General features: G+C 35.5%; 2 protein-coding genes and 1 non-coding gene across 4 annotated transcripts; 1 reads left to right on the top strand and 2 right to left on the bottom strand.

The window, feature by feature from the left end:
* Positions 1–1,038: 1,038 nt before the first annotated feature.
* LOC129888646 (plant UBX domain-containing protein 10-like) lies at positions 1,039–11,780 on the top strand. Its single transcript, XM_055963593.1, has 4 exons — positions 1,039–1,933; positions 10,120–10,290; positions 10,389–10,592; positions 11,307–11,780. The coding sequence occupies exons 1-4, from the start codon at positions 1,154–1,156 to the stop codon at positions 11,532–11,534; spliced, it is 1,383 nt and encodes a 460-aa protein (XP_055819568.1). The 5' UTR covers positions 1,039–1,153; the 3' UTR covers positions 11,535–11,780.
* A 79-nt stretch (positions 11,781–11,859) lies between these two features.
* TRNAV-AAC (transfer RNA valine (anticodon AAC)) lies at positions 11,860–11,933 on the bottom strand. The gene has a single exon. It is a non-coding gene; the product is annotated as a tRNA-Val (tRNA).
* Positions 11,934–12,572: 639 nt separating this feature from the next.
* Positions 12,573–14,954, bottom strand: LOC129888645 (protein yippee-like At4g27745). Of its 2 annotated transcripts, none has more exons than XM_055963591.1 (4): positions 14,792–14,954; positions 14,419–14,484; positions 14,194–14,327; positions 12,573–13,095 (listed from the first exon to the last, which is right to left on the bottom strand). In XM_055963591.1, the coding sequence occupies exons 3-4, from the start codon at positions 14,284–14,286 to the stop codon at positions 12,865–12,867; spliced, it is 324 nt and encodes a 107-aa protein (XP_055819566.1). In that variant the 5' UTR covers positions 14,287–14,327; positions 14,419–14,484; positions 14,792–14,954; the 3' UTR covers positions 12,573–12,864. The 2 variants fall into 2 exon arrangements, with proteins under 2 accessions (XP_055819566.1, XP_055819565.1); XM_055963590.1 differs by having other exon boundaries at positions 14,194–14,337; positions 14,792–14,952.
* Between the last annotated feature and the right edge of the window lie 12,647 nt (positions 14,955–27,601).

Raw genomic sequence — 27,601 nt, 5'->3', positions numbered from 1 at the left:
ATTGGAATTTAAGAAGTAATTGGATGTAATTAAGCGTTACTGATATATGAACGAAAATGAAACAAAATAATCATCAAGGATTTGAACATGTGATATTATGTCTTAACCAACAACAAAAAAAATAGTCTGGTAAAAAGTTGATGCTTTTATGATTGAATTTTCATTTTCTTTCATTTACTTATTACAAAAATTAAAACTACGTACTATGAAAAAATATGAGGTACTATATATGAAAAACAATATGAGATGAGTTAAAAGGAGAAAGTTAAGTATAATTGATACCAACTTATTTGAAATTAAAATTGATAAATTCTATTATTTCATAAAAAGATATAAACTTATCGTTCCAAGAACAAATTAGTGATCAAGAGGTGACAATTAATCACGCTATGATATTGTATTTTAATACTATCAAATTGAGGTAAAAATCATTCGTTAGCTAGTAATCGTGAATAATTGATTCCCCCCCCCCCCAATATTTCCATTACTTTTTATATTAATAAATGTCTACATCTAACTAATAGCAAGTGACACATTTTTGGTTGTATGCAACTTTGCAAATACATTTTAAAATTTAGTTATGGCTAATTTATACTCTATTTCCCCCAAATTATGTCATAATTTCCTTTTCTGATTAAAAAGAATAAAAAGAATGTCATACTTTCTAATTTGATTGATTTTTAAATTTCTCACTTTAATTTTAATAAAGTGATTTATAATCATATAAATATACAATTATTTATAAGTACTTAGACCACAAATTTAAATAAACTTTCTTTATTCTAAAATTTTGTGTCTTAGTTAAACATCATTATATAAATTTGAGACTAATGTAGTTCATATTATCATCTCATTAGATCATTTAATCATAATAAATTAATATGATCAAACGTAAACACGCGATATGATCGCATTTGAAGAAAAAATAAATAACCACGTCATATTAGGCATGATTAGCATATGGAATGGTAAATTTGTTATTCCCAAAACAGTCGGAGGCATTTCTGTCTATAAATTAATCATATCCCATCGCTCACTCGGACTTTCTCGTGGACATTTCATCGAACAGGTAGTAGTCAAAACCCTAAACTTCTTCCACTTCTTCAGAAATTGTTAGCATAATTGGAAGAATTTTGACTAGGAGAACTCAGCAATGAGTGATGTAGCTGATAAAGTATCTTATTTTCAAGCGATTTCTGGACTTGATGATCCAGATTTGTGTGCGGAGATTCTCTCCGCACATAATTGGGATCTCGAATTAGCGCTCTCAAATTTCACCTCCAATCCTCGTGCCAATGATGGAAATGCATCTGAAGCTACTACTTCTAGCACGAATCCTGAACAAGTAGAAACTGGACTTGTTGTTGGTGCTGCAGGTGGCCCGCCGGGGATTGCTTGGAAGATTGTTACTTTGCCGTTTTCAATTGTTTCAGGTAGTTTAGGGTTAATTTCAGGTGCGGTTGGATTTGGTGTTTGGGCGGCTAGTGGTGTTCTATCGTATGGGTTTGGTATGATTGGGCTAAATTCGGGACGTAATGGTGACTCGTCCTCGTCGACACGTTTGGTGTCGGTATCTGCAGCAGTATCAGAAGCTATGAATTTTGTTGCGTGTTTCGAGAGGGATTTTGGTAGTATAAGGCCGAATTTTGTTGCTGAGGGGTTTATGGACGCATTGCAAAGGTCTAGGAATGAGTATAAGCTACTATTTGTTTATTTGCATTCACCGGATCATCCAGATACGCCTGTGTTTTGTGAGAGGACACTGTGTAATGAGGATTTGGTGGCGTTTATTAATGAGAACTTTGTTGCTTGGGGTGGGAGTATTAGAGCTAGTGAAGGTTTCAAGATGAGTAATAGCTTGAAGGCGTCCAGGTTTCCCTTTTGTGCTGTTGTAATGGCTGCAACGAACCAGAGGATTGCTCTACTTCAGCAGGTATGACAATTTATTGCCCTTAGTTCTACTTAGCCTTGGAAATTTCCGCGAAATTATTTGGTTTGATATGCAGTTATATTATTGACATGCTTACTGAAAATTCTCAAACCTGTTTCAAACTCCTAGAATTGTTTGTGGAAACTTCAAAAACTGTAATCCATCCATTCACTTTTGCTGTCGTAATCATGTTGTTTAAACCCTCCATATCTAGAATGAATAGAAAAGGGGTAGCGGGTCCCCTTGCCTAATTCCTCTTTGAGTATCAAAAAAATCTTAGGGGCTCCATTAATCAGAACAGAGAATTTCACAGTAGATATACAGAAACTGATCCACTTTTCACCAAAACCCATTTGTCCGTGAATTCTGAGTAGAAACTCTCAGTTAAAATGATCATATCCTTTCTTGATATCTAATTTACACAAAATGCCTGACTTATATTGTGATATTCTTGAATCTACTGCTTCATTAGCAATCAATACAACATCCATAATTTGTCTTCCTCTGATCAATGCGATCTGCTGAGAGTCTATTGAAGATTATTCTAAATTTATGATTAATTATCTTGTACTAGCTTACTCCTAGTCAGTTTATAGTTAGTTAGTTACCTGATCAGTTAGTTAGTTAAGCAGTCACAGTTAGGCAGTTAGTTAGTTAGGATCTTTTTTGATAAAGAGTTAGTTAGAATATTTTCTTCTCTTTTTTAGCTTAGCTGGATACAGTTGTCAAGATCATAGATTTGTATATATATCTCATCACTGATCAAAGGAGAAAATGTGAGTTCTCATTTTGTTAAACACAACTTTAGTTAAGTTAGCTTCTCTTTCAATTGGAAGCTTTGGCTGCTACTCCTTTCTACATGTCAAATATGTCAGCCATTGCTACGCCAATTTTGCCTACACATTGCCTCGTACAGAACTAATTTATGGCATTGATATTAAAAAGATTTCAAAGAAAAGTGCTCCCAAGCACGTTTGTGTTCTATGGGAGGCCAGATTAATTCTAGTGTGCTAACTGAAAGTTCTAAAAGGCAAGCTTAATGAGTGGAGCAGAAATGAACAAAAGAACCTGAACATTCAAAGGTCTAAATTGCTAAGTCAAATAGTAAGTTTGTACTCATTATTTGATAGCAGACCACTGACAGAGGAGGAATCAATCAAGAAGGCAGTGACATATATTTGACGTCTCAACACGTAATAAATTCTCCTTTGGAAATCAATTGAGTTTACTGTTATAGAAATTTATTAAATTTTGAAAAAGAAACCAATAAATTTAGATAAGCGAAGGAAGAAGAACAAATAAGAAAAAACATTGTTTTGTTCTTTAATGTACAATTTTTTGGTTAATTTCTTAGTATTACTCTTATTTTAAAGTTATCTTTTTTAATTGAGTTGCTGTTATGATAAAATTCAGTCGTGATTTTTAACTAAATTTTTTTTCCTGATTATTTTATTTTTATGTTACTATTATTATTTCAAGTTTATGAGTTCTATTATTTTACTGCTATTAGCAAAAGGTGTAGAGATTTGAAGAAGAAAAAATGAATAAGAAACGATTTAGTTTTTTTAAAAAAGGAAAAAAATTAACAAATAACAAATTAAAAAAATAAATGTAAAATGCCACATTGATGTTATTTTGGGCCTATTTTATAGTTCCCACACACTTCAAAGAGAGTGAGGTCACTCTCCCGTCTCTATGCCACTTGGCACTGCAGTCTGCTGGGAGTTTTAGATGGGAAATATTATAGTTTAAGTAATAAACTGACAAAAACATGGATAGTTTAGGTTTTTTTTTGAAGTATTAACTCTAAGAAAACAGGACACCCATGGTTATTGACATTGTCCCTCCTTTTTTTTGGTTGAAATTGTGATCTTTGATCAAATAGAGGCAACTTGGTTGATCTCTCTCGCCCTCTTCACCCTCACCCTACCCAAGAAGTTGGGTGTCGGTCTGACTTCTGGCAAATGTATGTATCAAGAGAGTAATTTATCGTGTTTTTACTGAAATGGCCTCTAATCACCTAAGTTGCTCCGACTTTTTACTTTCGGTGCCGCACCCTTGTCGATACAATGTGGGTGTGGGATCTGTACTAGATTTGGTCAAGTGATTTTGGATACTTTGAGCAAGGTCGATAGAGAAATTTGGGACAAATACCTGTGATTCCGAAATCAAAACAAAAGCTAAGGTGAAATTGAAGAAAATGGAATAGCTTGTACGTAAAAACTTGTATGACAATCCTTTTCCTTTTATCTCCTTTTGGAATTCTCCTCAGAAAACCTTGTAAATTTTCCACATAATGCCTTATAATTTATACATATAACTCTATTTTTAGATATTTGAATTATTTTTTAGCCAAATTCCTATTTCCTACACATGTATTCGTACTGGATCTGTATCCCAAATTCTTAAGATTTGGATCATGAAGGATCCGACCTCTAAATCCACACCCAAAATTGACACCCACACTCGAGTTCTCGAGCAACTTAGCTAATCACAACATTGCCTTTCTTCATTTTTGAATGAACAATCTTATATCGTCAAGGGGAAAGATAGCAAAAATTGGAGCAACAAGAAACAACGTAAACAGAAACACAATACAATTTCCCTAAGCCCTAAAGGATCTTGCCTGAGATGTAAAGGGGAAGAGCCTAGAAGTGACTACTGTTTGGGAAATTTGATATGGAAAGATGTAACCTAGGTCATCGTCTGTCAAACTGCTCACCGTCCGCTGAAGTCGCTAACACCTGTTACTGGTGCTGTCACCTAAGGTTTTCACTTTTGTTTTCTTTCCTCTGAAGTCAACAAAGGACCGAAGAGGAAACTACGCACAAAATAGCTTTGGAGTTTCATAGGCGAAATTGTTTTTCTATAGGAAATGATGGAGGCGGAAGCCGGCGACGTGGCCGGAAAAAAGATGGGAAAACTAATGCAGGGATATATTCTCCCATTGAGATGGGGCTACATCAGGGATCAACTCTTAGCCCTTTCCTCTTTGCCTTGGTGATGGATGAGTTGACATGGTCTAGTTAGGAGGAGGTTCCATGGTGTTTATTATTTATGGATGACATAGTACTGTTTGACGAGTCACAGAACAGAGTTAATGCTAGGTTGGAGGTTTGGAGACAAACTCTAGAGTCCAAAGGGTTCAGGTTGAGCAGGACTAAAATGGAATATTTGGAGTGCAAATTTAGTGTTTCGTTGCATGAAAGTAAGGCTTGACACACAGACTATTACCAAGAGAGAAAGTTTTAAGTATTTGGGATCTGTAATCAGAGTAGTAGGGACATTGACGATAATGTCACTCATCACATTGGGGCGGCATGAGTGTGATAAGAAGGTATCAACGAAACTTAAAGGTAAGTTATACAGAGTGGTGGTTAGATCGTTCTTGTTGTATGGGGAGGAGTGTTGGCACGTCAAGAACTCACATATTTAGAAGATGCATGTTGCGGATATGAGAATGTTGAGATGGATGTATGGGCATACTATGAGCGATAATATAGGAATGAGGTTATCTGGAAGAGGTGAGAGTGGCCTCTGTGGCGGAAAAGATGAGGGAAGTGAGACTAAGATGGTTTAGGCATGTGCAGAGGAGATGTGCTGACGCCCTAGTGAGGAGGTGCGGGAGACTGGTTGTAAGGGGTATCGGAGGGGTAGAGATAGGCTGAAAAAGTACTGGGGAGAGGTGATTTGACAAGACATGGCGTAGCTTCATATTACCGAGGACATGACTCTAGGTAGGAAGGAATGGAGGTCACATATTGGGGTAAAAGGTTAGTAGAGGTGGAGTGTTGTCTTGCTTAGCAAAGGGTTAAGGTTGTTAGTGCTTATCTAGTACTAGTCGTACCCTTGTAGTCTGGGGCGGCTTAACGGATCTTGTGACCTAAGGCAAAATCATATTAAGAGGCCTTTAAGTTTTTATAAAATTTGTAAACTAACAAAGAAAAATTGTTGTCTAAACAATAGATCAATCATTTAAGACAAAGAATAAAAAATTTCAAAAAAAGAAGAAGACTTGGAAGAAGAGCACAAAGAATAAGGTGGTGGATTATCGATGTTGAGGTCCGAAACTCAAATTGAAATTTTGATTTGACTATCGTCATAAACAAGAAAAAGAAAAGAGCGTACACAACTTAATAGTTGAAGTTTTGAGCATGGATAGTGTCAAAAATATATACACCTTCGATCAAATTTTTAATCAGTTTAAATGATAATTCTAGTTCATTCTATTAAGTAGCACTCATTAGTGAATATTTAAATAAATTATAAAAAATTAATATAATATGTTGAATTTAACGAAATGGAGACCGATGCATGAATGCTTGTGTGTTCATGCAGTTTCAGAGAAGATGAAAAAGAAATTCATTATATTATCAATGTATATAACTTAATTCCTATAGAAAAATAAATAAATTGAAGGGCGAAAAAAATATACTAATTAATGAGAGAAGAAAATTATCATAATTTATGATCTTATTGATATAAAATAACCTCAAATAAATAATAAAAATTATATTGTAACAATTTTATTTATATACATTATCTGATATATAATAAATTTAATGATAAAATTTAAAGTAAATTTGGGGCCTCCAAAATTTTTGGGGGCCTAAGGCAATGGCCTCATTAGCCAAGCCTTAGAGCCGCCCATGCTTGTAGTTCTTGCCTTTATGTTGTTTATTGTGTTTTGATTATTACATTATTTTACTGTTGTTATTGTCTCTGTCTTGCCGATTTTACACTGATTTTTCTTATTAACGACTGCTTTCTTCATTGTTTTCTTCTTTTTCTTGGTTTTGATGCACTTAAGCCGAATGTCTTTTGAAAACAGTCTTTCTGCCTCCATGAGGTAGTGGTATTGTCTGGGTACACTCGACCCTCCTCAGACCCCACTTAGTGAGATTTCACTGGGTATGTTGTTGCTGTTGTTGTTAATCTTATATCCTTTTGGTTAAGTATGCTCAATGACCTGAAATCATTTGATACTTGTATCAAAATAAGTTGCATAAACCTAAACAACCTCCTATTGAAGTAGTATTAATAGTAAAGGTGGAATGCAAGAGTATAAGATGTTCATGTAAAGGGTACAATAAGTAAGTTTATATGCTTTTACTGAGCCGAGGGTCTCCAGGAAACAGCCGTCCTACCTTGGTAGGAGTAAGGTCTGCGTACATTCTACCCTCCCCAGACCCCATGTGGGATTTCACTGGGTTGTTGTTGTATGGTTATAAAAAGGAATCACATGGTTGTAAAAAGGGATGAGATTAAGGTGAGAAAAAGGAGAAACTAATTTATTCACTGTGAATTTGAAAACCTGCCAAGCTTTTTGATGCTTACCTATTTTCTTGGAATGATTTAAGTGTGGACTTATTGTTTGAAATGGGATGGTCGATTTGGTAAACAACATAGTCCTCTCCATTTCTTTGGTGTTTTTTCTGTTGTTTGTTTACCTTGTTCTCATGGTAATTTCTGTCATTAAAGGTCAACTGATTCTGACTTTCGTTACTTTTTATGAAGAATCAGCAATGCTAGGCAAAACATCATACAATTTTTTATTTTTGAGAAAGTAACAACTCCTTCCTTTTTTTTTTTTATAAGGAGCAAAACATCACACACTTGTAGAACATATTCTTGGACCTCGGTTTGTTATTTTAGGCAATTACGATTAAGGTGATAAAAGATGTCCACTATACAATATATACATCTTTCAATTAATTGAAATTGCTTCTATTAGTGTCTATCTTTCCATCTTCTTCTTCTCCAAGAGTATCCACTCTTTCTGAAATTTAACCATTGTTATGTGCCCTATAAAGTTATTGGATTCCATTTCAGTTCTGAATATGCTCAACAAGCATTTCAACCTTAAGGGGTTGTTTGGTTCAAAGAGAAGTAATATAGGGATTAGTTACACAGGGACTAGTAATATATACATCTTTCAATTAATTGAAATTGCTTCTATTAGTGTCTATCTTTCCATCTTCTTCTTCTCCAAGAGTATCCACTCTTTCTGAAATTTAACCATTGTTATGTGCCTATAAAGTTATTGGATTCCATTTCAGTTCTGAATATGCTCAACAAGCATTTCAACCTTAAGGGGTTGTTTGGTTCAAAGAGAAGTAATATAGGGATTAGTTACACAGGGACTAGTAATGCAGAGATTAGTTAAGAGTTATTTAGATATGAGTAGTGCATGAATTGTTACACTTGGATTATTTGATGTTTGGTTTGTTGTATCAAACGTTACTCCCTCCATTCACTTTACCTGTCCACTTTAGACCTACGTTGCTTGGACTCTTCAAAAATGTCGATGGGTCGAATTCTCCAAAAGTAGTGTATTATGGAGAATCCGACACTGGTGCGGCAACATTTTTGGATAGTCCGAGTAACATAGCTTTAGACTTTGCATGCCCCTTAAGAAACAATGATTAACATGAATATTTTACCACAATGCTCATATTAATTGATGTATAATATTAGGTCTTGAGAAATGATTTGGGAATAAGTAATTAATGTTGAGGGTAAAATAAGGAAAAGTAATTGTCTTTTCTTGATTGTTAAAAGTGACAAGTAAAGGTGGAGATCTATTTGGAATAGTGGACAAATAAAAGTGAACGGAGGGAGTAGTTTACAATGTATTATTTAAACTTTTGTTAATTTAATAACAAAATAAAACTTTGTTTTTGTTGTACCCCTGACCTTGAACTTTGTAAAATGCTTTGCAACGATTTATTTAGTCTAAGCTAAGTCATCCAATTACATGACAGTGATCACAGTGGTTACTATCAAAGTCTTAACTGAAAATTTGTAATACATGAGGATTTCAATCCCAACTAACTTGACTAAATACTAGACTGATGAAATTTCAAGTCTGTGAAAAAGAAAAAAAAATACTGATATATTTTGATTGATACAAAAGCAAAGTCTGGCCAGAAAGAAATTCTAAATCATCAAAAGCTCATCCACCAAATATTTACTCTTTCAATGTCAATTAATCATTCAGAAGGATGTTGCAAAAGAGGGATGAAGAGTTCTAATAAAAATTCTAACATCATTGTTTTCAAAGGAACATGAAATATGTTTTGAACATCATGGCAGTAATTTTGTCAATTTTGTTGGTTTAATACATGTATTGTTGATACTTGCATCGGTATTCCACATTCTACCCCACACCCACATTAAATAATGCATAGATTCCCGCATAACTTATGTGGGTGTTATTTATGAGGCAAACCAAAATAATAATCAAACAATGTACTAAATAATGCTGAGTTGTACATATTGGTTAGTTCTAACATACTGTTCTAAGCTTTAAGTGTGTAGAATATCATTGTTTGTGGGAAAGTTATGCATGTCATTTTCCTTATTGCTGAGTTATTACAGTGTAGAATAGTGTCCTATGAAAAGAAGTCATCCCATTATGGGAAATGATAGTCAGACCAAAGATTATGCTACTGCTCTAAGATTTCTCATCGATGGATTTTCTGTGCAAGTTCATTGAGGCAAGATGTAGATTCTCATGATATTAGCTGTTTTTCATTCATTCCCTTAAGCATGTCTGTGTTCTTTTTTTCCATAGGTTGACTATTATAATCTTATGTCAGCACGTGAATGTTTTAGTCGGGAATATAATTGTTTTCTTGGAACAGACGGGCTGACTACCCTGTTCTCTGTCAATTGGAAAGAGTTCATGATTATAGAGCCCGGGGGGGGGGGGGTATCTTTTCTGCCTCTCCTTTAACTGTTACTTTGAAAAAGATAACATGGTTAGCACTTTGTAACTGTTGGCTGATATTTATGTGTATCTCACTAATCTATTCTATGTCCGCGTGCACATGCTTCCTGGGTTCTTGTTTTTGTGTTTATTTCCCCTCTTGCCTTGTTTTTGCTAGCTATCTACATAAAGCGTTATTAGGCTTGTGGCCTGATGTGTTAAAAACCAATTGATGCTATATTTGCCACGTAAGAGTCTCACACAAAAAGGCAAGCGTCTCACACAAAAAGGTGATAGTCCCCACACAAATAGAAAAGGGCAACCTAGAGCTGTCATACTATAATTGGTACTACTATTTTCTGAAGGAATCACACTTGTCTCAGTGACTTCGTTGTATGTAGAAAAATAAACCTACTTCATTGAATCTTCTACTAACCCAATGACTTGTGTACTTATTTTGGTGAACAACGCTCTGCAGGCGGAAGGGCCTAAATCTCCTGAAGAGTTGCTTACAGTACTGCAAAGAGTGATCGAGGAAAGTGCCCCTGTGCTTGTCACGGCCAGGATTGAGGCAGAAGAAAGAAGAAACAATATACGCTTGAGGGAGGAGCAAGATGCTGCTTATCGTGCTGCACTAGAAGCTGATCAAGTAAGTTCTTTTAGGTTCCAAGTATGCCTTTCCTCTCTTCAAGTTACTTTATGATGGAGAAAAAGCTGTACATTGATGAACTGTTTGCCCTTTACTAGGCTAGAGAGAGCCAGAGGATAGAAGAACAAGAGCGGCTGGAGAGGGAAGCTGCTGAAGCTGAAAGGAAAAGAAAGGAGGAAGAAATGGCCCGGGAAAGAGAAGCACATGAAGCTGCTGAAAGAGAAGCTGCATTAGTTAAAATACGCCAAGAGAAACTATTGTCATTGGGCCCTGAACCTGAGAAGGGTCCTGATGTTACCCAGGTAATCATGTTGCTCTTGGTTTTCATTGTATAAAAAAAATCATTATTACAAATTTGGTGAAGAAGGGGATTTTTGGAGCAATGGAAAAGTTGTCTCTATGTGACCTACAGGTCATGGGTTTGAGCTGTGAAGCAGCCACTAATGCTTGCATTGGGTAGGCAGTCTACATTACTCTACACCCCTTGGGGTATGGCCCTTTCCCTGTACCCTACTAATGCGGGATGCTTTGTGCACCGGACTGCTTTTTTTTCCACAAATTTTGGTGAAAGGCATAGTTTTCCGGACTGATCTTTACCAATTTTGGTGCACCGGACTGATCTTTAATTTGATGCTCCTTCGTGGCTTACCAATATTTCGTTTCATTCTATTGGTTGTTCTAGCTCCAAAGAACAGATTCATGGAGCTAAAGTGTTTTTTGTAGAGTCTCGTTGATTTGAGGTCTTGAATGATTTGATTTGTAAAGATATTGAATAGAAAAGATTATAATGCTAAAAGAAGCTGTCCAGCAATGAGACTTACCAGAAAAGAAGTAAAGATTCCTGGAAATTATCTAGAACTGGCTTAAGGTTGAGCAGAAAGCTCATGTTAAATGCACATGACTAGTGGGAGGGAGGGTTGACAAAGTGCAAACTGAAACGGCAGAATCCCTCAGTCAACAGAAAGGTGTTTATACTGTTGTCTCTATTAATTTGTTGTTTTATTTGGATCATTCAGGTTTTGGTACGGTTTCCTACTGGAGAGCGCAAGGAGAGGAAATTTCATTGTACTACAAAATTACGGTCCTTGTATGACTATGTCGATTCTCTAGGATGCCTAGCGGTTGACAACTACAGTCTTGTATCCAACTTCCCTCGCACTGTATATGGCGCAGAGAAGCTAAGTTTGTCCCTGAAAGATGCTGGGTTACACCCTCAGGCCAGCCTTTTTATCGAGTTGAGCTGATGAGGACTTTAGAAGTCATGCTGTAGAACATTTCCCTGTTATAATATTGGTAACTCATCGGTAGTTAGCAAATGAATTCATAATTGTTCCTATACTGTTCTATTGTTTCTCTGACAACAAATATAAGCGAAAGAGATTGTACTTCCGGTAGCAAATTCAGTACACATTTGTAAAGAAGCTTGTTTTACATGTAATTTTGGGTCAAGAAGGGAGAGACAACAGTAATGTCTGCTCGTTAATTTTCTTCATGCTTTACTAACTTGGGTTCTTTTGTCTTGTAATGTATGAAAAGATGACAATGTGGGCAAAAAAGTAAGAAAAAGACTGGCTTCACCCGGACTTGAACCGGAGACCTTCAGTGTGTTAGACTGACATGATAACCAACTACACCATGAAACCCTAGTTGGAGTCAGTTTGTTCAGAAAGCTTAATAAATTAGCAGTTCAGTGGAGTTCTGCTTACATTTTTTGGTTAGTAATATTGGCTTCCAAATTCAGATGAGCTCTTTAATGATGTCGCAGAATGTCATTTTTCACTTTGTTTAACGAGGTCAAGTTAAACTTATGCCAAATGTGCATCATTAGCGGGGGTAGATCTACTGAGTAACCTATGAATTCACGTGATCCTAGTAACTTTTGCAAACCACGTTAACATTGTTCTTCACACTTCATCGTTGTACATCAAGATATTGTACGAAGAAACCATTGTTCAATCACTGAACTAGAATAAGTGAAGCAAAAGCACAAATTCATACCAAACTTGAATTGCTACATCTATGAGAGTATAGATGTAACAATTGCAGAGACATTATCGAACATCTTCATCGTGTCATATGGTCAATTCAATGGAATTTTCATCGCTCCAGCTATATCATCTTCCAAAGTGTGTCTTCCCCATTTACAATACATCACATTACTTGATGGTTATCTCCATGGAAGCTGACTCAAAAATGGTGTAAAAACAAAGATTGCAGATGAATAATTCAGTGGTGACTTATCAGATGAATAATATCCTAAGACGAAGAATCCAGGTACTCCATAGCAGAAACCAAGTAAAGCAAATATCATAATCTATCAGAAACAGCCTCTCTACCCAACAAAGGTAGGGCTAAGGTATGTTTACTGTTGTTGTTTTGGTATTTACAAATTATGATTTTGGAGATAGATTATTCACAAGATTGTTCAACATATCCAATCGAATCGGACAACAAACATAAGAAATTTATACAGCAATGAGCAATGAATCGACATTTTGAATTGATGAGAATTTGATCTAACAGCATAACATGTACATAGGAGCATCCACACAGTTTCATAGAATTCAGGGTGGACTACCACCAGTTTTCCTTTACGATCTTTGACTTCTCAAGTACGAACTTCCCTTCCTTGTACTTTTGTGCCTCTTCGTAAGCTCGTTCATATTTCCAGCCAAGCACCTCACGACAGTCGCAGCAATGGACATCAGCAACTGTATGGAGACCGGTCATGAGATGCCTATCCTCTTTCGGTCCCACGACTATGTTCATTGCATGAGAGAACAAAAATGCTCGACCCTTTCTTCCCTAATGTCAATTTGCCAAGAATTTGTTACTGGCAATATCGTAAGTAAACAATAGGATAGATCTTGCACTGAAATAAGATAAAAACAACAGAATATCTCAATTATAAAAAACCAAGATGTATTCCAACTTGTTTCCTTTTCAGGTATGTAACTGAACTACAAACGCATATATGCTCATTTCAATAGCAGAGGAGCCATTTTTCTTGAATTCATGGTATTTTCATTGATTTTTGCTATTAGAAAAGAATAGAAATAGGTGCAACGTTGTCAAAGGCGTGCCAAAAGTGCACTTAAGCTCAAAAGCAAGGCACAAAAATCTTGAAGGCTTCACCTCAGTTAGCATAAACCTGAAGAGGTAACACTAAACCATTGCAATGTTACTTTATCATATTCTTTTTCCAATTTCTTTGTCCATATATGTGTTATTCATGCTTATAATTGTTATCTTGGACTACATGTACATAATGGTATCCATTTGCACCTTCTTTCGTTAAATCCCACTTTATTTGGACTTTACACTTAAAGCCCCAATGGACCTTAAATCTTTTTGTGTGTTTTGCCTTTGATAACTCTAAAGGTGTGAGCGTGTGACAATCAAATTATCTGTTAACTTTGATATTGTTAACACTTGTGGCGGTGACTAACTCAAGAACTACTGATAACCTTTTGTATCAAGAACCTCCAAATGAAAACAACATAAATGATCATACATCTAATAAAGGCATAATACGTAAACAACCACTCAAACTTGGCCTCGGATGGAAAGTAAACACTCCAACTTTGAGTATGCACATCTAGACACCTCGACTCGTCTTCACTATGTCACAACTTACAAAATAATCACCTAGACACTTCCAAATTATGTGTCACGTCAGCATCGGGTGTGTCTCATCGGGTGTCCATGAGACACAGTGGGAACTAGTTGGAGTGTTCAGTTGCCCTTTGAAACCAAGTTAAGGTGTTTAGATATACACTATCAAAGTCCTCACTAGTCAACCGAGACCAAGTTTGAGTGTATATTTATGTATTATACCTCTAATAAACTATCGACATTCATACAATTCAAATAAAATGAAAAAAAATCCCCACATATTCTAACCTGAAAAGACTTAGAAATAATGTCATCATGAAGTGCAACTTCATTCTTACAATTGCAGCAACTGTACAATCTAGGGCCAATCACCTCAGCCATTTGATGATCAAGATTCTATACACAGTCAGTTTTCTCAAGAGCTGCAATACTCTGAGATCATCACAAACAGAATATGATTCCAACAGAACAAAGTTAACTACAATAGCAGAGTGCAGAGCAAAAAGATTGTACCTTTATCTTCAGTAGCCACAATTTGTTATCTACAAAGCCTTTTTTTCTTTGACCAAATATCTGCTACTATAACCATCAAATCAAGTTTGTCAAAAACAAATTAAGTCATAATCAATTAAGTAATGATCAAAGATTAACATACCAAAGAAACAAAGTGAAAATTTTGAAAACTAAAGCATCAAAGATCCAATTTTTAACTCATACCCAAGACTAAGCATCAAAGACCCAATTTTTATCTCAGAGGAGGAAAAGAAAACAGAAGAAAAAGAGCACACCCAGTTGAGAAAAAGAAAAACCCATTTGATACTGATAGAATTCAAAGGGAAAAAGGAAAGTAAAATCATCAAGTGTAGTTAAAGAGTCAAGAAAGAACCTGATTATAGTGTCATCATGGCAACAAATGGGAGATTGATCAGTTGCTTTTCCCCTTTTCAAGGAGACAAGGAGGGGAAGAGGGGGGAGGGTAGGGTGCGGAGGTGTGTCGGAGTTTGGTGAGTTATGACAAAAGATGAATTGGGAGTATCGAGATACACAACTTCTATCCTTCTTTCTTATGATAATGATTGAGGTGAAATTTTGAGCTTTTGGTCAAAAATATTTTTAAATTATATTTTAAATTTAAATTATATTTTTAAATTTTTTTTTTGGCATAAAATATTTTTTAAGTATTTAAAAGTTAATAATTTTTATTCTTTTGTTAGATATTATCAAAAAATAAAAGTATTTTACAAAAATATATGCAATTCACGTGAATTTTTTTTTCTACATAATTCATTACCTACTATAAAAAGCTTTTGAAAAAAAGAATACTAAAACTCTTAGACACTATTGCTTACTGAAACAAAACATATTAGGAAGGTGTGAGGATATATGATTTGATCTTCTTCTCTTTTGCCAACGAAAAGAAGTTGAAGCTTAATTATCTTCACCTTCTTCAAAGTCAAATTGTAGTTAGATCAATAATTTTTTTGGTGCAACTGATGAGGTGATCAAAATTCTGATTACGCCTCGCATTTTAGTTTTTAATCAAAATTCTAATTATGTCTCTCATTCGAGTTTCATTCTCCATTATTAGAAGTGAAAGTCTCCTATAAACACCGCTTCTAGCAGATTTAGTTGAAAAAAAACATATTTCAACTGGTAATTTTTTTTAATATTAAATCGCATGACAAATAAATAAAAAAACTATTAATTAAAATATTTTGCATAATTCTAAACTCAATTGCCCAAAAAGTTCACGATATTATTTTTTGCGTATCTCAGAATAATAAATACGAAGGAGTGATTTGATTTTTGTGAAATATGTTAATTCTTTAACAAATTCTAGCAGAAGGATGAAAGTTGTTAACTTTTAAATACTTGGAGGATGTTTTTTTGCTAAGAATAATATTTTAAGGAGATAATCTAAATTTGGAGTATAGTTTAAGAATGATTTTGATCAAAAACTCTAAAATTTTTGCCAATTTTTTTGTACAATGGTGTAAAAGATTTCTTTGGGCAAATATAAATTTTACTAAAGAATTATTAAATTGGCATTCAGTGTGCATTTATGGATTTTCCAAAAAATTATTATAGTCTCTCCATGATCAACGCCTCTTTATTTAGCATTTGGAGGTTACGAAATAGAAATTCAGGATTTTGTTAATTTTTTATGTGCTCAAGTTCATTAAAATTTGTGAATATGACTAATCGAGCCCAAAATTATTTAGGATCATCCGTAATGATCTAGTAAATATTTTCATAGGGTCAACATAATTCACGCCACATTTTTTAAAGCATTTAAAGGTCATCAAACATGAATTCAAGATTTTCTCAAATTTTTTGTGTGTTTGTCAAATAATTTTTGGAGATACGATTGATCGGCTATGTTTGATCCAATTTTTTTGAGGAACATCCGTATTAACCTAATAAATCATTCTTATAGCTTCTACATTATGCACACCATTTTTATTTTTTTAGTTTTTAAGGGTCAAAAAAGAGAAATTCAGAATTTTTTAAATTATTTTATATGTGTTAGTCCATGAATTTTTGGGATAAGACTAATAGGCTATGTTTGACCCAAAATATTATAGGACTATTCGTAATGACCTAGTAAACTATTCCAATATCTTGTACATGATCCACACTACTTCTTTTATCGTTAAGGGTCATGAAACAAGAACTCAATATTTTTCTTAGTTTCAAAACTTTTTGACTCCATATTTTGTAGGATCATCCTTAATTACTTATTCAATATTATTCATAGCTTCTATAGGATCCACACCACTCTTTTTAGCATTTAGGGTCACAAAACAAAAATTTAGTATTTTTTCTAATTTTTCGTGTGTGTTATCTCATGAATATTTTGGTCAACTGGCTTCCGAGGGATTCGTGAATATTCTAGTAAACTGGCTTCCGATGAATTTTTTTCAAAACCTATATCGGACCCTCCGTAAGTATCCGGGGGATTAGTCCGTGTAGTTTCAGCATGATCCACGACGCATTCAAAGAATTTAGGTGCCGCACAAGTGAAATTCGATAATTTTCTCATTTTTTGTGTGTGTTAGCCCATGAATATTTTGGTGAACCGTCTTCCAGTCAATTTTTTCCCTAAACCTATATGAGACCCTCCTAAGTACCTGGGGGATTAGTATGTGTAGCTTTGAAACTTTTCACTGAGTATTCATAGCATTTAGGGGTCGTACAAATATATTTAGGTGATTTTCTAATTTTTTGTGTGTTAGCCTATAAATATTTTGGTGAACTGACTCCCGATTAATTTTTTTCGAAGCCTATATGAGACCCTACGTAAGTACCCGAGGGATCAGTATGTGTAGTCTCGACATGATCCATTGCACATTTACAGTTTTTAGGGTCCATACAAGCGAAATTAGGCGATTTGCTCATTTTTCATTTGTCTTAGCTCATAAATATTATGGTGAAATGACTTTCAATCAATTCTTTTTGGTAACCTATATGGGAACCTCCATAAGTACCCGGGGGATTAATATGTGTAGCCTCGGTATGATCCATGACGCATTCATAGCATTTAGGGCCCGCACAAGTAAAATTAAGCTATTTTCTCATTTTTTCCCCGCGTGTTAGCCCATGAATATTTTGGTGAACCGAATTTCGATTAATTAACCTACATGGGACCCTTTGTAAGTATTCGGGGGAATAGTACGTGTAATATTGGCACAATCCATGGTGTATTCACATCATTTATGAGCTGCATAAGCAAAATTAGGTGATTTTCTCATTTTCGTGCGTATTAGCCAATGAATATTTTGGTGAACTGACTTTCGGTTAATTTTTTTCTAAAATCTATATGAGACCCTTCGTAAGTAGCCGTAGAATCAATACGTGTAGCCTCAACACAATATACGATGCATTTATATCATTTAGGGGCTGTATAACTGAGATTACATTATTTTCTCATTTTGTGTGTGTTAGCCCATTAAAATTTTGTTGAATTGACTTTCGGTTAATATTTTTGAAAACCTATATGAGACCCTTTGTAAGTACCCGAGGGATTAATACGTCTAGCCTCGGCATGATCCACGACTTATTCATAGCATTTAGGAGACGCACAAGTGAAATTAGATAATTTTCTCATTTTTCGTGTGTGTTAATTCATGAAAATTTTGGTAAATGGATTCCGGTCAAATTTTTAAGAAACTTATATGGGACCCTCTATAAGTATCCAGGGAATCAGTATATGTAGCCTCAACATGATCTATGGCGCATTCATAGAATTTAGGGATCGTACAAGCGGAATTAGACGATTTTCTAATTTTTCGTATTTTTTAGCCCATAAATATTTTGGTGAACTGGCTTCAGATTAATTTTTTTTGAAACCTATATGGCACCCTATGTAAGTATCCGGGGGATCAGTACGTATAGTCTCAGCATGATCCACGGAGCATACGTAGCATTTAGGGTCCACACAAACAGAATATAGCGATTTTCTTATTTTTTGTGCGTGTTAGCCCATGAATACTTTGGTAAACTGGCTTCTGGTAATTTTTTTCTTAAAACCTATTTGATACCCTCCGTAAGTACCCGAAGGATCATTACGTATAGCCTCAGCACGATCCACGATGCATACATAACATTTAGGACCACACAAGCAGAATTAGACGATTTTTCTCATTTTTCGTATGTGTTAGCCCATTAATATTTTGGTGAACTTGCTTCGATCAGTATTTTTCGAAACCTATATAATATACTCCCTATATACCCGAGAGATCAGTACGTGTAGCCTCGACACGATTCATGGCACATTCATAAAATTTAGGGGTTGTACAAGTGGAATATGATGATTTTCTCATTTTTCATGTGTTATGCCATAAATATTTTGGTGAACTGATTTTTGATAATTTTTTTCCAAAACTTATATGGGACCCTTCGTAAGTACCCAGGAGATTAGTACTTGTAGCCTCGCACGATCCACGGTGCATTCATATTATTTAGGGGTTGCATATTTAAAATTCGGTAATTGTTTCATTTTTCGTGTGTGTTAGTTCATTAATATTTTATTAAACTGACTTCGATTAATTTTTTTCAAAACCTGTGTGGGACCCTCCTTAAGTACCAGAAGTATCAGTACGTGTAATTTTGGTACAATACACATCGCATTCATAGCATTAGGGGCCGCACAAGCAAAATTAAGCGATTTTCTCATTTTTCGTGTGTGTTAGCCATGAATATTTTGGTGAACTGACTTCCGATTTTTTTTTTCAAAACCTATATGGGATTCTCCATAAGTACGTAGGGGTTCAATATATGTATCTTCGACACGATTCACGACGCATTCATAACATTTAGGTGTCGCACAAACGAAATTAATTTTTTTTATTTTTAATGTGTATTAGCCTATGAATTTTTTTGGTGAACTGGATTTTAGTCAATTTTTTTCCAAAACCTATTTGAGACCCTCAATAAATACTCGCGGGATCAGTACATATAGATTCGGTACGATCCATGATGCATTCATAACATTTATGGGCTGCACCAGAGGAATAAGTCAATTTTCTCATCTATTTTTCGTGCGTGTTAGCCATGAATATTTTGGTGAATTGGCTTTCGGTTATTTTTTTCCTGAACCTATATGTGATCCTATTTAAGTACACAAGGGATCAGTGTGTGTAGTCTCGACATGATCTATGGTGTATTAATAACATTTATGGCCGTATAAGCGAAATTAAGCGATTTTCTCATTTTTTATGTGTGTTAACCCATGAATATTTTGGTGAATTGGCTTCCGGTCAAAATTTTAAAAAAACCTATACAGGACCCTCTGTAAGTACTCAAAAGATCAATAAGTGTGGCTTCAACACTATCCACGACGCATTAATAGCATTTAGGGGCTGCACAAGTGAAATTAAGCGATTTTTTCATTTTTCATGTGTGTTAGCCATAAATATTTTGGTGAAGTGGCTTCCGGTCAATTATTTTTGAAACCTATATGGGATATTCTATAAGTAATCAGGGGATCAGTACTTGTAGTATCAACACGATTCACGCCGCATATATAATATTTAGGGCCCGCATAAGTAGAATTATGTGATTTTCTCATTTTTCGTGTGTGTTTGCCCATTAATATTTTAGTGAACTGACTTTCAGTAATTTTTTTTTGAAGCCTATGTGGGACCTTCCTAATTACTCGAGAGATCAATATGTGTTGCCTCGGCATGATCCACGGTGCATTCATAACATTTAGGGGCCGCATAAACGAAATTAAGTGATTTTCTTCTTTTTCGTGTGTGGTGCTATGAATATTTTGGTGAACTCGCTTTGATCAATTTTTTTTGAAACCTATATGGGAACCTCTCTAAATACCCGAGGGATCAATATGTGTAGATTTTGCATGATACATATCATATTCATAGCATTTAGGGGCCGCGCAAGCGGAATTAGGTGATTTTTTAAATTTTCGTGAATGGTAGTTAATGAATATATTTGGTAAATTGGCTTCTTGTAAATTTTTTCCAAAACCTATATGGGACACTCCGTAAGTACCCGGGGGATCAGTATGTGTAGCCTTGACCTGATACATGACGTGTTCATAGCATTTAGGAGCCGCACAAGTGGATTTAGACGATTTTCTTTGTGTTAAACCATAAATATTTTGGTGAACTAGCTTCCAGTCAAATTTTTATGAAACCTATACAGGTCCCTTCATAAGTTTCTAGAGAATTAGTACATGTAGCATCAACATGATCCACGATGCATTCATAATATTTATGGTCCGTCTAAACGAAATTAGGCGATTTTCTCATTTTTTGTGTGTCTTAGCCATGAATATTTTGGTGAATTGACTTTCGGTAAATTTTTTCAAAACCTATGTGGGACCCTCCGTAAGTAATCAAAATATCACTAATTTAGTTTCAGCATGATGCACAACGCATTCATAGCATTTAGGACCGCACAAGCGTAATTGGGCGATTTTCTCATTTTTTCTTGTGTGTTAACCCGTTAATATTTTGGTGAACTGGTTTTGATTAATTTTTTTGATACCTATCCAAGGGATCAACACATGTATCCTTGGCACAATTTATGTCGCATTCACAACATTTAGAGGTCGCACAAGCATAATTAGGTGATTTTCTTATTTTTTCATGTGTGTTAGCCTATTAATATTTTGATGAACTGGCTTTCGATAAACAAATTTCCAAAACCAATGTGGGGCAATCTGTAAGTACTCAAGATATCTATAAATATAGACTCATCATGATCCACGATGCATTCATAGTATTTAAGAGCTGCACAAGTGGAATTAGGCAATTTTCTCATCTTTTGTGTGTGTTAACCATGAAAATTTTGATGAACTGGCTTCTGGTCAAATGTTTATTAAAACTATACGGAACACTCCATAAGTACCCAGAGTATCAATACGTATAGCCTATAGACGATCCACGGTGCATTCATAGCATTGAGGGGCTGTACAAGCGGAATTAGGCGATTTTTTCATTTTTCATGAATGTTAGCCATGAATATTTTAGTGAACTGGCTTTAGGTCAATTTTTTTGAAATCTATATGTGACCTTACGTAAGTACTTGAGGGATCAGTACATAAATCCTCGACATGATCCACGATGCTCGACATTAGGCGATTTTCTCATTTTTCGTGAATATTAGCCCATTAATATTTTGATTAACTGGCTTCTGGTAAAAAAATATTTTGAAACCTATTTAGGACCCTTCGTAAGTACCCAAGGGATTAGTACGTACAGCCTCGTCATGATCTACGATGCATACATAATGTTTAGGGACCGCACAAGCGATATAAGACGATTTTCTCATTTTTTGTGTGTGTTAGCCCAAAAATATTTTGGTGAACTTGCTTTGATCAATTTATTTTTGAAATCTATATGGGACCCTCCCTAAGTACCCATGGTATTAGTATGTGTATCCTCGGTACGATACGACACATTCATTGCATTTAGGTGTCACCCAAGCAAAATTAGATAATTTTTTGATTCTTCATAAGTGTTAGTGAATGAATATTTTATTGAACTGACTTCTAGCATATTATTTTCCAAAACCTATATGGGACCCTCCGTAAATATCTAGAAGATCAATATATGTAGCCTCGGCATGATCCACGATGCATGCATAACATTTATGGGCTTCACATGCGGAATAAGGTGATTTTCTAATTTTTCGTGGATGTTAGGCCATTAATATTTTGGTGAACTTGCTTTCGATTAATTTTTTTTATGAAACTTATATGAGACCCTCCTTATGTACCCGGGAGATCATTTTGTGTAGCCTTGACATGATCCACGACACATTAATAGCATTTATGGGCCGCACAAGAAAAATTAAGCAATTTTCTTATTTTTCGTGTGTTAGTCCATGAATATTTTGGTGAACTGAATTTCTGTCAATTTTTTTCGAAACCTATAAAGGACCCTCCGTAAGTACCTAAAATATCAATACGTGTAGTTTCGGCACAATCCACGGTGCATTCATAATATTTAGGGACCGCACAAGCGAAATTAGTTGACTTTCTCATTTTTCGTGTGTGTTAGTCCATAAATATTTTGGTGAACTGACTTCCGGTTATTTTTTTTGAATCCTATATAGGACCCTCTTTAAGTATCTGCGGGATCAATAAGTGTAATTTCGGCACAATCCACGGAGCATACATAACATTCAGGGCCCGCACAAGTTGAATTAGACAATTTTCTTTAGAGTGGTTTAGGAGCATTTTATTGACGACGCAACATGAATAAGACGATTTTGTTAGTTTTTCGTGTGTGTTAGCCCACAGATTTTTAGGTGCTGTGGGTCCGGGTTGAATTTTCCAGGATTCTTCCGTAGTAGCGTCAGTAACAATATGTAGAACGACTCCAATAGCCCCGTTGGCGCTTTAGAGTTGTTAAGGAGCATTTTTATGGCGAAGCAATAGAAATTTGGCAATTTTTTCAGTTTTCCGTGTCTGTTAGCCCAAGGATTTTTTAGGTGCCGGGGTTCTAGGTCCAATTTTCTTGGATTCTTCCATAGTAGCATTCATAACGAACTGGGGAACGACTCCAGTAGCCCCAACAATGATTTAGTGGGGTTAAGGAGCATTTTATTGGCAATGCAGTAGGAATTAGTCGATTTTGCCAGTTTTTCATATGTGTTAGCCCATGGATTTTTTAGGTGCCAGGGGTCCGGGTCAATTTTTTTTGGATTCTTCTATAGTAGTGTCCTTAACGACCTGGAGAACGACTTCAGTTACCCCAGCGACGCTTTAGAGTAGTTTAGAAGCATTTTATTGGCGACGCAACATGAATTAGGTGATTTTGCCCGTTTTTCGTGCGTGTTAGCCCACAGTTTTTTAGGTATTGGGGGTTCGGGTCAAAATTTATTTGATTATTTCATAGTAGCATCTATAACGACCTAGGGAACGTCTCTAGTAGCTCGAGCGATGCTTTAGAGTTGTTTAGGAGCATTGTATTGGCGACATAGCATGAATAAGGCGATTTTGCTAGTTTTTCATACGTATAAGCCCACGGTTTTTTAGGTACCGGGGGTCTGGGTTGAATTGTCTTGTATTCTTCCATATTAATGTCCGTAATGACCTGGGGAACCATTCTAGTTTCCCCAACGGCGCTTTAGAGTGATTTAGGAGCGTTTTATTGGCGAAGCAATAGGAATTAGGCGATTTTGCCAGTTTTTTGTATGTGTTAACCCACATATTTTTTAGGTGCCAGGGTTTCGGGTCGAATTTCGTTGGATTCTTCTATAGTAACGTCCTTAACGACCTAGGTAATGGCTCCAGTAGTCCCAACTAAGCATTAGAGGGGTTTTGGAGCATTTTATTGGCGACACAATATGAATTAGATAATTTTGCCAGTTTTTCGTGAGTGTCAATCCACAGATTTTTAAGGTGTCGGGGGTTTGGATCAAATTTTCTTGGATTCTTCCTTAGTAGTATTCGTAACGAACTGGGGAACGATTTTAGTAGCTCCGGCGGTGCTTTAGAGGGGTTTAGGAGCATTTTGTTGGTGACACAATTGGAATTAGGCGATTTTGCCAATTTGTTTTGTGGGTTAGCCAACGAATTGTTTAGGTGATGGGGGTCCATGTCTAATTGTAATATCCCCTAAAAACGTTGTATACGATGTTTCAATTTTTGCCTAAACATGATACAACCTCTGTATTTTGGTCATAACTTTTCATAGCAATATCCAAATTGAGTGATTCAAATTTCTGAGTAACCACAAGATCATTACCTACAACTTTTATGAAGACCATATTTTAAGATTCGGAGGTTAAGTAGGTCAAAAAAATTAATCTTTGTAAGATAGGATGCTGTTACGGAAATGAGTATTTATAGAAGAAAAATCATATCTCACTGTAGGTTTATCCAAATTGGTTGATTCTTGAACAATCTGAAACTAGACTTCCATATCTACAATTCTTATGAAGACACTAAATCCTAATAAGGAATTTATCTTTTTCAAACGCAGCTCCCAAAAAGAGTATTCTGTCAAAGATAACTCATTTCACCTACCATAGAAAGATCTAGATACATTTGACATCACTCATGACATAAATTGTCCTCCATTTAACATCATCCATGACATCAATATATTCCACTAAATTTTCAGATTTTTATTTTATAATTATTTTATTTATTGTTAGGTCATTTTTCCCACCTATAAATACCCACCTTATTTCCTCATTTTATTCATCAAGCTTTCTCAAGCAAATCTTCTCTCTATACACATTCTCAAATATAGTTTTAGTTCTTAGTAGTGAAGAAATACTATTCCGGTGATTCATATATTCTGGGTAGTACACAAAACGTTCCGGCAAGGAGAGAAGCTAGGACTCAAGAGTGTTCATTAAGTCTTCCGGTACCAACTAAAGCTTCGGTTTCCAGGTATGTAAGGCTTCAATGAGAGTATTCCTTCCACTCTCATGCCTAAATTATTTTGAGTATATGATAAATTATATTTATTTTCTTTAAGATTTACTCTAAGTTATGTGAGTATTTATCCATGGGTTCTTCCACCCATGTAGTCCAAAAACTCTTTCAATTAAATCTCTCAATTTCAAGTAATTTTCTTATGGATAATTCTTATTTTTACTTAATAGCATGAATCATGGTTGAACTAATGATTATTGGTCTATTTTGATGCAATATTTTTCATATGTATAAATTGATGGTTTGCAAGTAATTTCTCTATTTATCTCTTTAAAGGTTCTTGAAATTAATGGTGGGTTGTTTAAAGCATGAATTTTAATTAATGAATTTTAAAGTATTTATGTATATTTATTTACATACATATTTGCAAGTTGAAGTGATTTGATCCCACCTAGTTTTACTATGTTTTTAATAAAGTTTTACTTGAAAGCTTTGACTCCAAATAAATGTTTATGAAAACAATATCTATGATCAAAAAGGGAGTCTTATGAAATGAAAGAATGATGAAATGATATGAATGATGGATTCTTTATGCAATAAGGACAATTCTTGCATATTTGAATTATCAAATGTTTTAATGAGCTATTCTACCGAATATGATGTTTGAATTCTCAAGTTATATGCTATGAATATTTTAAAGTATTAAACTATTCCGTGGGATTGACTTAGCACCGAATGAGGCATTGAGGTGGGATTCGGTAAGAGAATCCTAGTAGCAACCCCTTGTCTCATTAACTATGTGCCAACATAGGAGCCCTTGTAGGCTTAGGCTAATGGATCCATAAATAGCCCTTAAAGTTAAAGTTAAAGAAATGAATGAAGTTGACGGAGTTCTACCTGGCAAGTAGTCTCCCCGGCCAACGTAGGGGGTTATGTTGGATTCCATGTAATAGCTCGCATGGTCTTAAATGTCGGTTATGGTTAGATTCCCACAAAATGAATGTTTTAAAGGATATCCATATGATTTATTATGCATGTATTACATTATGTTTCATATTACATAAATGTTATAATATTTTCTCAATGTTCATGCATCCTTACATACTTAGTACATTCAAAGTACTAACGCATACTCTTTTGCCTACATGATATCACCATGTAGGGATTGGTGCTCCTCCTCGTTCTCCTCCACGTGGCTAGTTGATATTCCATTGAAGACTACTTTTGGTGAGTTCCCATGTTCCGGGAACAATACTCCTTTGTCTTTCTAGCTTATGATATGTTAAGATATTTTATTATGGTATTTCTTCTATTATGATTGAGGGTGAGCTAGGAACTTGTCTTAGCCCCATTAAATCTAATAGTTAGAGGTATTGTTGGACATATGTAAGTTGAAGATTTATTATTATTATGATTTCCGCTTGTCTATTTATCATCATTACCTATGAAAGGCTAAAAGAATGCTAAGAGGCTTGTTTGAGGTACTTTCGGGTTCCTCATTCGCCATGTCACGTCTAGGCCCTAGGCTTGGGTCGTGACACTAATATTCTTGAATTCATCAATAGTAGTGTCTTTAACGACCTAGGGAATGCTAGTAGCCCCGATGGCGCATTAGAGGGGTTTAAGAGCATTTTATTGGCAACACAACAGGAATTAGGTAATTTTGCTAGTTTTTCGTGTGTGTTAGCCCACATAATTTTTAGGTGCAGGGGGTCCGGGTCGAATTTTCTTAAATTCTTCCATAGTAGCATTCATAACAACCTAGGAACGACTCCAGTAGCCCTGACAGTGCTTTAGAGGGGTTAAAGAGTATTTTATTTGCGACGCAATAGAAATTAGTCGATTTTGCCTGTTTTTCGTGTTTGTTAGCTTATGGATATTTAGGTGCCGGGGGTCTGAGTCGATTTTTTTTGGATTCTTCAATAGTAGCATCCTTAAATACCTGAGGAACGACTTCAGTTGCCCCAGCCGCGCTTTAGAGTGGTTTAGAAGCATTTTATTGGTGACGCAACATGAATTAAGCGATTTTGCCCATTTTTTGTGTGTGTTAGCCCATAATATTTTTGGTGTCGGAGGTCCGGGTTAAAATTTCTTTGATTCTTCAATACTAGCTTCTGTAACAACCTGAGGAACTACTCTAGTAGCCTCGGCGAAGCTTTAGAGTGGTTTAGGATTATTTTATTAGCGAAATAACATGAATAAGGCAATTTTGCCAGTTTGTCGTGTGTGTAAGCCCATGATTTTTTAGGTGCCCGGGGTTCGGATTGAATTTTCTTGGATTCTTCCATAGTAACATCCGTAACGACCTAGGGAATGACTCAAGTTGCCCCAGCGGTGCTCTAGAGTGGTTTTGGAGCATTTTATTGGCGACACAATAGGAATTAGGCGATTTTGCTAGTTTTTCGTGTGTGTTAGCCCACAAAATATTTAGGTGTCGGAGGTCTGGGTCGAAATTTGTTGGGTTCTTCCATAGTAGCATCCGTAATGACCTAGGTAACGACTCCAATAGTCCCGATGGCGCATTAGAGGGGTTTAAGATCATTTTATTAGCGATGCAACAGGAATTAGGCGATTTTGCTAGTTTTTCGTGTGTGTTAGCCTACAATATTTTTAGGTGCCAGAGGTCTGGGTCGAATTTTCTTAGATTCTTCCTTAGTAGCATCCGTAACAACCTGGGGAACAACTCCAGCAGCCCCGGCGGTGCTTTAGAGGGGTTTAAGATCATTTTATTGGCGACGCAAAAGGAATTAGGCGATTTTGCTAGTTTTTCGTGTGTGTTAGCCAATAGAGTTTTTAGGTGCCGGGGGTCCGAGTCAAATTTTCTTTGATTCTTCCATA

This window comes from Solanum dulcamara, chromosome 5 (assembly GCF_947179165.1).
Source record: "Solanum dulcamara chromosome 5, daSolDulc1.2, whole genome shotgun sequence".
NCBI lineage: Eukaryota > Viridiplantae > Streptophyta > Magnoliopsida > Solanales > Solanaceae > Solanum > Solanum dulcamara.
Note: the sequence above shows the minus strand (reverse complement) of the source record. Positions and strands in the feature narration are given on the sequence as shown.

Coding starts and splice junctions, on each gene's coding strand:
- LOC129888646 (XM_055963593.1), top strand. CDS start 1,154: ATGAGTGATGTAGCTGATAAAGTATCTTATTTTCAAGCGATTTCTGGA. Junction 1,934..10,119: donor GGATTGCTCTACTTCAGCAG/GTATGACAATTT, acceptor AACGCTCTGCAG/GCGGAAGGGCCTAAATCTCC. Junction 10,593..11,306: donor AGGGTCCTGATGTTACCCAG/GTAATCATGTTG, acceptor TGGATCATTCAG/GTTTTGGTACGGTTTCCTAC.
- LOC129888645 (XM_055963591.1), bottom strand. CDS start 14,286: ATGGCTGAGGTGATTGGCCCTAGATTGTACAGTTGCTGCAATTGTAAG. Junction 13,096..14,193: donor TTATTTCTAAGTCTTTTCAG/GTTAGAATATGT, acceptor AATTGACATTAG/GGAAGAAAGGGTCGAGCATT.